At 56.9% G+C, this 10,455-nt stretch overlaps 1 protein-coding gene across 1 annotated transcript in view; it reads right to left on the reverse strand.

The window, feature by feature from the left end:
- Positions 1-10,455, reverse strand: part of KCNQ1 (potassium voltage-gated channel subfamily Q member 1) — a 149,795-nt gene that overhangs the window by 67,303 nt on the left and 72,037 nt on the right. Inside the window, exons 6-8 of the mRNA XM_046644082.1 lie at positions 8,345-8,439; positions 7,390-7,436; positions 6,595-6,656 (exon numbers count right to left, since the gene is read on the reverse strand). Coding sequence (XP_046500038.1) covers positions 6,595-6,656; positions 7,390-7,436; positions 8,345-8,439 — 204 coding nt within the window. The remainder of the gene's footprint in view (positions 1-6,594; positions 6,657-7,389; positions 7,437-8,344; positions 8,440-10,455) is intronic.

Genomic DNA, 10,455 nt, shown 5'->3' on the forward strand with positions numbered 1-10,455 from the left:
GACCACTCTTAGGAACCGAACCAAGAGAAATGAAAACATATGTCCATACAAAGACTTGCAGATAAAAGTTCACAGCAGCGTTACCCATAATAGCCCCAAACTGGAAACAATCCAAATGTCCATCAACTGGGAAATGGATAAACACAATGTGGTCTGCCCATACAACAGAGTACTATTCAACATTAAGAAGGAAAGAAATGCAGGGTGGAACGTAGAGGAGCCCCAAGAACATTACGCTGTGTGAAAAAAGCTAAACACAAAACACCACATATTGTTCGATTTCATTTACATGAAACGTCCAGAAAAGGCAAATTTCTAGCCTTAGAGAAGTTTAAGCATACAGAGACAGAAAGCAGATGGGTGACTGACTGTGGCTGGAGGTGGGAACTGGCAGTGACTGCGGATGGAACCGCGGGGATCTGGGGGGTGTTCAGAATGTTCTAGAGCTTAGCTTGGGTGCTGGTTGCACACATCAAACTAGAAATTTACTAAAATCTGTCATACATTTATCTTAAATGAATTTTATGGCATCTAAATTACACCTCAATAAAGCTTTAAAAAAAAAAAAGGTGTTCAAACAAAATTAAGTTTGCCTAGACTTTAAGGGAAAAAGCACTCCTTGAGATAAAGAGGGTGCTACGTAATTATAAAACGTTGAAATCCAGCAGTGAATATATAAAAACTTGAATATGATTTGTACCTAATTATAAATATATATCTAAAAATATATAAAGTAAAAATCGACAGAAATAGAAGGAAAACTAGACAAATGCTCCACAATAGTTGGAATTTCAACACATTTCTCACTAATGATAGATCAAGTAGATAAAAATATTCCAATGAGGATATAGATTTAAACAAAACAATTAACAAGCTTGTTCTAATGGACATAAAATGAAACTGCACCCAACAGTGTCAGAACGCACACAGTATTCAAGTACAAAAGGTAAATGTATAAAAATTGACCACATATTATCCCTTAAAACATATTTCAAAATGTTTCAAAGGATTGATAGCATGCAATCACTTTTTCTGACAGCAGAGCAACAATATTCAAAAGCTCTCACATTCACCACATGGCAAAAATCCTGTTGCTACACAGCTCCTGGGATAAACGAGAGGTCATAATGGAGACTAGAACAATATATATGTGAATGAACATTAAAATTAAATGCTATATATCAAAATTTGGTGGATGTAGTTGGAGTGGTATTTAGAGAAAAAATATACAGCTTTAAATGCACACCTTAGAAATCTAGCAAGTCTGAAAATTAATAACTATCCGACCTAAGAAGTTAGAGAAAGAACAATATTAATTCTAGTAAATAGAAGGAAAAAAATAAAGAGAAATGAATGAGACAAAACCAAACCTACTGTAACAAGGATCAACCAAGTCCAAAGTTTGTTGAAGATATTAATAAAATTGGCAAATAGCTGGCAAGCTTGATCAATGGGAAAAAAAGGAAGGCACGAATAAACAGTATTGGCAATAAAAAGGGGGTGCAGCTAGTGATAATACGGACACTAAAATAATCATAAATGTCTATAGACTTGAAAACTAAGGTGAACTGTACAAATTCCTAGAATATGTAACTTGTCAAAACTGACACAAGAAGAAATAGAAAACTCAAATAGTCTCGTAACCACTAAAATCATTGAATCAGAATTAAACATCTTCCCACGAAGAAAACGCCAAGGCTAGATGAATTTAAGTGCCACTGAACATTCAAGGGAAAAAAGGAATCCTAATCTTATACAAAATATCACAGAATATAGAAACAGAGGGAACACTTCTCAACTTGTTCTGTGAGGCTCACGTAAATTTGATCCCAAACCTGAGAAGGACAGTATAAGAAAGGAAAATCACGTTCCATACGTATTTCACACACAAATACGGACAAAAATTCTGGATGAAACATTAGCAAGTGGGCTCAGCAGTGTCTAGGAAATAATAGACAACGTGAAGGAGTGGTGGCTGGGTGGGAGAGGCCAGAGACTCTATAGATTGCTGGGAAAATAAGCTAAGCGTGAGATGAGGAAGGTGTGAGCCCTGAACTCAGCATGGAGGGAGTGGGGCTGAGAGCAAGGTGGGTCTTGTTGAGGCAGCTTCCGGGGGTTGGCGAGGGGGAGTTGTCTGGGATGACAACACCTCGGGGTCCCGTCTTTAGGCCTGGGTGGACGGAAGATTCCCTCTGGGCTGAGGGACAGAGCAGGAGGAACAGTGGCTGGGGCAGATGCTGAGTTCCGGGTAGCTGGGCCTGCCTGGTCCAAGGGGAGGGCAGCTGTGTGCTCAGCAAAGGGGTCCGGGGGAGGTGTGTGTGTGGGTCCCAGCTGGGGGGCATTCCTATCCAGGAGAAAGGTGTGCCTGGCCAGGGTTCTAGGACAGGAGGCAGTGGAAGGAATGTCAGGTGGTAGGGGCCCCTTCCCACCCACACTCTCTGAAGTGGGGCCTGGAAACCCAGGACTTCCCTGGGTCCGGCTCTGAGCCATGAACATTTCCGGCCAAAACAGAGAAGAAAGAAATTTTCCCAGCTCACTGTGCGCCTCATATCAGCAAAAGCAGTATGAGCTGAGCTTGCAAAATAAACAGGGCTCAACGTAAACACTGCAGCAGGTCCCGGGCCCTGAGCTAAGAATACACACTGGGGGAGGAGGGTTGGAGCAGCCTGCTTCTCCATCGGGGCCCCGGAGAGCCAAGGGGACGCCTGCCTCCCCAGCAGCCCTGGCTCCAGCGGCCGGCCGGAGAAACCCACGCTGGGGGTGCTGGGGACTGGGGGCCGGGCAGGGGCTGGTATTCTCAGGACTCCTGTCCCAGGGCCTGGCAAGGCCTCTGCCAGTGCCAGAATCAGTGCTGCTCCCCTGCCCACCACAGCCCACCCAGCTCACTGCTTGCCCGCCCCACCTTGGCCCGCGCTGTTCACGTCAGCCTCTTTTCAACCAGACTCCTTATGTTTATGAAAAGCTTTCTGGTTTCCTTGTTTCTCTCCACCTTGTCTCCTCCACCTCCTCAGGGCTTCCTCAGGGACCAGCGCTTCACCTAACTAGCTCTGTGACCTTAGGCAACCACTCAACCTCTCTGGGCCTGTTTCCCCACCTGTAAAAGAGACTTTATTTGGGCAAATAAGAGTCCTTTCCGGAATAAAGACAACATGAAAGAGTATGCGACAGCTCTAGTGATCTTTAAACAGAAGCAAAGAGCAGTTCATGACTCTCTTTTCACAACCAAAGGGAGACCCACGGGCAGCGGGGCCAGTGTCTGCCAGCAAGGCTTGCGGGGCCAGGCTGCAGGGTGGGGATGCTCTTTCTGCTCTCTGCATCTCTGGAGTGAGGTGGGCTGCATACCCAGGCCAGGCCGCAGACAGGGGTGCAAGGTACCCCAGGGACAGGGGCCATCCTGAAGGGCAAATGGGGGCTCTCCGTTGGAGCAAAGGCACGCCACTGCCAAGCCAGAGTTGCGACAAGGCCCCGGGACTCCAGGAAGAAGGAAGTGTGGGAGGCCCTTCTCCCCGCTGTGGCCCCTGGCCTGGACATTCCCTGCAGGGGAACCGAGACGCCCCTGACCCGGCTGAGCTGGCCTTCCCTGGGAACTCTCTGCAAGTGGCCACCCCAGGCCCCTGACCTCACAACAATCTGCTCCCAAGAGTAGGGGCCAGTCAGCGCGCATCCCAAAGGCCCCTTTCCCAGCTCCTCCTCCTGGCCTGGGCCAGCTGGCCTGGGATGGGACCCCTGTCACAGCCGAGGACCTGAGCTGAGATGAGGAAGCAGCCGGGGGCTGGAGCCTTGACTCCCATCGCTGGGGCCAGGCTCCCTTCCGGCCAGAGGCCAGCGTGGAGGGGTTGGGAAGGCCCAGGGGCTCTGACTGGGGTTGGCGGTGGTGGCTCTGCCACTGCTCTGGGCCTCCGGGCCTCCGAGGGCTGGGCGGCTGCTCAATTTCCTGCCCCCAACTTCCCGCAGTCAGCAGGATTGCTCTGGGGTTGTTTATGGTCCTGATGGCTGCAGCGATAAGGTGGGGCCCAGGACATGCCACTGTACCCTCTGGGCCTGGCGAGGCCCTTTCCCAGGGTCTGTCCCCAAGTGGGGCATCAGTCAGCGGCTGGGGAGGGGCTGGGCGGGCTGCCACTGGCTGGGCCGGATGCCGCCCCACGGCAGCCTCTGTCTGGGCACAGCGCATCTCCATCGATGCCTTGACGGACGGCGGGGCGCAGATGGTCAGCGTGCAGCATGGGCCTGCTTACGACCTCAGAGATCCTAAGGAGGTGGCTCAGCCTCTCAGCCTGAACCGGCTCCCCGGCAGCACAGTGGGGTGAAGGCAGCACAGAACCAGCCTGGCTAAGTGCCACACGTGTGGAATCCCCTCGAATCCTCAAATCCTCGCAACCCAGAAACGGCCCCTCTCCTGGGCGCAGAGCCTGGGGGCCAGGCCATCAGGGGCCTTGTTCCCAAACCTTGCTCCCGGGGATCAGGGACTCCGGAAAACACTTCCCTTTGTTGTTCAGATCTGAAGAAATGCGGGCACGTGACTGTGTACCCCCAAGGCCAGCGCTGGCCCCACCTCAGCCCACCACGCTGACCTTGGCCGACTGAGGGCTGCATCCTGGTTCTCAGACCACTGCAGGATGGCCGCTACCCCAGCCTGGGGAGGGCGCACTGCTCCAGGGAACCCTGAGTCCTACCCATTGTCACCCCAGAGGACACCAGGCTCCAGTCTGGGTTTAAAGGGGTGGCCTGTCCTGAGAGGCATAAGAAAGGCCTGGAACAGTGGAGTGGGGATAGAACGGGACCTGGACAGGGCATTGAGGAGGGGTGCGCGCATCTGGAAAATGGGGCAGCAGGGTTGCTCCCAGGGCCGCTGAGGGCAGGAAGGCTCAGGGGCCCAGGGGCGGCCATGATTCCTGCCAGCAGTGGGGCCAGTCAGCAAAGGCAACCTTGGCCAGGGATGCTCCAGGGCTGGGCGAGGAGTGGGGGTGGCCTGGGTCCATTCCCTGGCTCCACTTCTGCTTCCTTTGACGCCTGGAAGGCCCCATGCAGGGTCCCCGGCCTGTGTACTGCTGCCTCTCACGGGGGAGCCAGACTCAAGTCCCTGGGCCCACGTGCCAAGAGAAGCCAAAGCCAAGGATGCATCTCGTTCACCAGAGCGGCGGAGTCCAGGGCCCCGAGCCTCTGATCCCAACTGGCCTGCTGAGCTGACCTCTCCTGCTCTCAGTTCCCACCCCGCCAGACAGGGACGCGTCCCGCCGGGCCATCTGCCTGAGAACAGGAGAGACACCAGTCCCACTCAGGCCTTTGCTGTCTGAGGTGGGCCAGGTCCTCCAGCGCCGCCAGGGTGTTGGTGTCACGTGGCCCCAGTAGGTCAGGCCTGAAGTGCGGGCCCCAGTGGGCACCCGGACAGTGGCCCGCAATTCCCTCTGCCTGATCCCATTTACTGGTCTCCGAGCCCTGGTCAGCCCAGGCCAGGGGCGGACTGTGCAGGAGGAAGGGTGACGCTGCAGGCCCGAGGCCCAGGTAGGACAGGGCAGGAATGGGGAGCCGTGCCCCTGCCCCGTCTGCCCAGCTGCAGGTGAGATCGAAGTGGGCGAGAGCCAGGCGTTGCTGGGGAAACTGAGCAGCAGACGCCCTCCCCGTCCGGCCGAAATTCTCTATTTTTAGCCTCCCAGCTACTTTCAGATACACATGTACACGGAGGAGCTGTGTGGCAAGATAAAGGCCCGCTCCGACCCGCAGGGACTTCAAAGGGAAGTGCCAGCTGTGGGCCTGAGAAAGGCCCTGCCACCCCTAGAACCTCCCGCGGCTCCCTGGATGCCCTGGGAAGAGGCGCCCTCGCTGAGAGGTTAGGCGACGGGCACAGAGCCTGGCGGGGAGCGGGCATCCCAGGGGCCGAGGCCGCGTGGGTCGAGGAGGCCGGTGCCCTGCAGCAGAGGGAGCATGGGCTTTGCAGCACCAAAAAGGAGCCACAGGCCCTGAGTCCCACGTGGACGCCCAGCAGGGCCTCAGCTGACACTCTGCACCCTCCAGCGCGGTCAGGACCCTACAGTGGGGGGTCCTGGAGCCCACAGCCCCTCCTCCCTGCCCGATATATCCCTGCACCACTGTCAGAGCCTCTGATGTCCCCAAGCGCACACAGGCTGGAGGCCAAAGGAGCCACACGCAGCTACAGACGGCACTGCCCACACTGGCACGTGCCAGGCGGTCCTCAGCTACTGCAGGGAGGGGCCTGTGGCCGCTCAGCACCATGTGCCAGTAAAGACGCCACTTGTTCAGAGGTCGAGAAACCAGCCTGGCCTGAATTTAGGCCGAACTCCTCCCACGGGGACCAACGCCCAGCCAGGTGAGGAGGAGTGGAGGTGAGCCCTGCCGCAGGGAGACCCTGGCGTCATGTGGGCCACACTGAGCACAGAAGGAAGGAAGGAGGGAGCCGGGGAGCCAGACTCGCAGTGGCCCAGGTCACCATCCAATTCCCAACACACGCTGGGACAGAGCCGGAGGAGTGAAACGCCACTGTGGAGGGCACTGTACCGGCCCCAAGGACTATGACCACCAGGAGCATTGCCCTGCTGCCCCCCACCAGCCGACGTGGGCCGGGACCCTGGCGCCTACCTTGTCCTCCACGCGGTTCAGGCGGGCGCCGATGGTGTTATTGCCACGGTCCTTGCTCTTTTCTAGGGGGTAAAGCATGGACGTCAGGGACATGCATGTTGGCGGGGGGAGGGGTGTGGTAGGTCAGGGTCGGAAAGCTTGAACCTCTGAGGACATCTTTTAGCAGTGTGTCTGTGGCGAGAACTTCAGGAGGGGGTGGGGTGGTCAGGGTGCTGGCCGTGGTCGCATGGCCCTGCTCCACCCTTCCCAGCTCTGTGACTTCTGAGAGCGCATCAGTGGAGGACAGGGACACGCCCTAGCCAGGGGGGCTGCCTGCTGTACAAACCCACTATATTCTGCCCTCCAGGGCGGCCCCTGCAGAAGCTGCAGCTCCCACTTAAACTTGAGCTGCCTGGCCCTGTGCTCCACTGGTGCACTCACAGAGCTGGAGAATGCACCTACCTTGCTGCCACCAATGGCCCCTCGAATTCTGTGCCAGCCACTCATCCCCTAACCCCACTCCTCTGGTCCCTTCCTGCACAGGATCCGGTCATATCTCCACGCCCAGATCTTCAATGGCCTAGAATCCATGTGGGTTCTTGTACTAATTGAAATTTCTTTGTAAAACACGTTCAAAGCCACTTTGCTTGGGTTGGGGTATGTCTGCCTCCCTCTCCCTGGCTTTTGTTGCCTGTCAGGCACTTTGGAGCCCCCGACAGCTGTTCTGATGGTGGGGAGAGGTGGGTGCAGGTGGAGGGCGGGAAAAGGGTCCAACGTGGGCCACCATGCCCAGGATGCCTTGACATGGAAACCCACCTGAGCCGGAGATGAAGAGGGAGGGCTTTCCGATGGACTGGTCCAGCCTGGGAGGGAGGGAGACAGAGACTAGCTCATGCTTGGCCCAGGCACCACACGGACACCCAGCCTGCTGGTGGGCAGGTGCTCCAGTGCACCTAACAAGACAACAAGCAGCCCGCCCCCTCTGGGGTCACCCACCGCTGCCACCCACAAACCTGCCAGGTGCCTCCCAGTCCCATGCTTCTGAGCGGGCTGGGCAGGGGGCTCAGAGATGAGGGCTAGTGGTTGAGTGCTCCTTAGACTTGCTCCCTGGGCAGGGTGGGGGTCCCAGGATTGCCCAGCGTGCTATGGCCACCTCATAAATGCCCCCGGCCGGGTGCCTTGATTATGCTCAGAGAGGCAGGCCTGCAAATGGGCTCTTCTAGGGCGAGGCCAGGTCACTGAGCAGGGTGGGGTTCACGTCTCCTTGGTGGGTCAGCGGGGCAGCCTTAGCCCCCGTCCTGTGACCCTTGGATCTAGGTTCCCAGGCTAGCCCGCCATGGAGGCACAGCTGGTCTGGGCCTGCACAGGCCCCCAAGAACCACACTGCTTCCACATGAACAAGCTTCCCAGGCTTCAGGCCAGAAGCCAGAAACTGTTGGCTCCCAATGGTTAGGGTCCCCAGCTCCAGTGGGGCAGACCCCAGGAGTAGGCAGACCTTGGGGAGGGGCCTTGCGCCTGGCAGGTTCTCCCCAGTGTTGGGTGTCTCCTGGGGCAGGGCCTGGCCCTTGCTCAGAGCTGGTACAGCAAGAGGCAGGTGGGTGGGGTGGGCTGCGAAGAGACCTGCAGCTCTGAGAAGCAGGACAAGTATGTAGCCGGAGGGGACGGGAGACGAGGTTGTCCTTCTCGCCTGTGCTGCCTCCACCAACCTCCTGGTCCTCTCACATCACCATGGGTCCCAGGCCCCCTCCCCGGTGCCCCTGCCCAGGCCCACCTTCTCTGCAGCTCTTTGATGCGCACCATGAGGTTGAGGTGGCCCTGGGAGTACTGCTCAATGACGTCCCGCACATCATAGGGCTTCCGTGCTTGCTGCAGGCCAGAAAGACACGAGTCACCCTCCTCTCTGTGCCCGCCGGCTTGGAGCTAAATGAACATAGTGACAGTCCCTGCCTTGTGGGGTCTTTTGGGGATTTAAGGAACTCACCCGTGTAGCATGATGGGGGCAGGCCTGACCCAGTGCACATGCAGGAGCTGGGCTCATCCCCGGTGGCTTGGGCACCCCAGGTTTGGCCACTAGGTCTGGGGGATCCTGGGCTGATCGCTCAGCCTCTCTGGGCCTCAGCTTCTTGCCCGCTCACCTGCAGGGGTCTGCCCACTCTCCTTTCCAGGCTACCAGTCCCTGTTTTCCAACAGCCTTGGAAGAGTTGGCCTAGCTGAGGGGCCAGGAGAGGAACGGAGCCGCCAGGTGCCCCGCTGGGTGGCTGCCAGTGGGGCCAGCTCTGTGAAGCTACCGCCTGCCTGTCAAGCTGACTCTCGACTCACTCACTGGCAGGCACACCCGCTGTTCTCAAGGTGGGAAGGTGGCCCGCCATACACCCTTCCCAGGCAGTCCCCAGGACTGGGCCGAGGTGGCCCCAGGTGACAACCTTTGCCTGCATTGGCTGCTCTGGGTGACAGGCCTTCTGCTGGGACTCCAACGCTACTGGGAGACAGATGCTCCCACAGCAGGCCTCGGGCCAGGCAGGTGATGCCGGGCACCCAGGCTTGGCGCCAGCTCTGAGCCCACAAATGCGTTGGGGGCTCAAGTATATTTAGGGCCTTGTGCCCAGGAGCCTGTGGGCCGAGGGTCTCGCCCAGGTGGCAGCAGGTTGGTAGAGTAGGGATTGACGGCCCAGGAAGCTCTTTGTGCACACAAGCAGGCTGGAGTCACACGGGAAGCCAGACCACCACCATCGGAGGGGCTGCAGGGAGACACGGTCAGTGGGGCCCAGGATGGTCCTCACTGGACTAAAGGGCCCACATGAGCGATGAGCCGGGTCACTGCCTCTCACTGGGGAGGGCAAAGGGCCTGAGAGACATGCCAGACGGTCCAGGGGGTGGAGCCCGCCTGGGTCAGAGGATGAGAGGGGACGAGGAGCAAATGTCCATTGAGGGTCAGGGTAAGGTCTCAGCCCTGGGGCCCCTTGTCCTTCTTGCCCACCTGGGCTTACCTCTCCTTGGGGTGCCACCCCAGATGCTGGGGCCACCTTTGCCTTCCCAAAAAGATGGGGTCCTGCCTCAGATCTCTGTGTACCCTTCCGACATGCCTGGGGTCTCTGCCATCAATGCTGGCAGCTTGGCAAAGTTCTTGCAACTCCCCAACATTGTCCTGGGGCTCAGGAATCCCAAAGCAGGGCAGAGGCCTCCTCTCTACCAGGGGCTAGGCCCCAGAAGTTCAGGGCGTTTCTGCCCCCAACAAGATCCACCAGGCAGGGCCTCATGGGCAACACACAGCCCCTCTCTGGACCCTAAATACAGGATTCTGATTTGGAGGGGCTGAGAAGGAGCCTGCCAGCCCCATGCCACAACTGTGCCCCCAACAGAAGAACTTGCTGCTTCTGGAGGCCAGGCTCAGCACCAGGACCACCTACAGCACCTTGTGGCCTACATTCCAAGACCATCATGGTATATCATGGGGTGGGACTCTAGGCAGACCCTCTGGCTCCCCACACACTCACTTAAAGGCAGGCATAAAGTCAGCACTTAGGTTCAGGCCAGTGATGAGATCCCCAGGTCTTAGATTTTACTTCCGTAAAATGGGGTACATTGAACCCTGCTTCTCCCTTCTGTAAGATGGGGATGCTGAGCCTGTCCCTCCCTTCTGTAAAATGAGGATGCTGAGCCCTGCCCCTCCCTTCTGTAAGATGGGGATGCTGAGCCCTGCCCCTCCCTTCTGTAAGAAGGGGATGCTAATCCCTATTCCTCTGTTTTATAAGATGGCAGGCTTAGTTTTTTCTTCCCTTCTGTGAGACCAGGATGCTGAGCCTGTCCCTCCCTCTGTAACATAGGGAGGCTGAGCCCTGTCCCTCCCTCTGTAACATAGGGATGCTGAGCCTGTCCCTCCCT

This window comes from Equus quagga, chromosome 17 (assembly GCF_021613505.1).
Source record: "Equus quagga isolate Etosha38 chromosome 17, UCLA_HA_Equagga_1.0, whole genome shotgun sequence".
Classification (NCBI taxonomy): domain Eukaryota; kingdom Metazoa; phylum Chordata; class Mammalia; order Perissodactyla; family Equidae; genus Equus; species Equus quagga.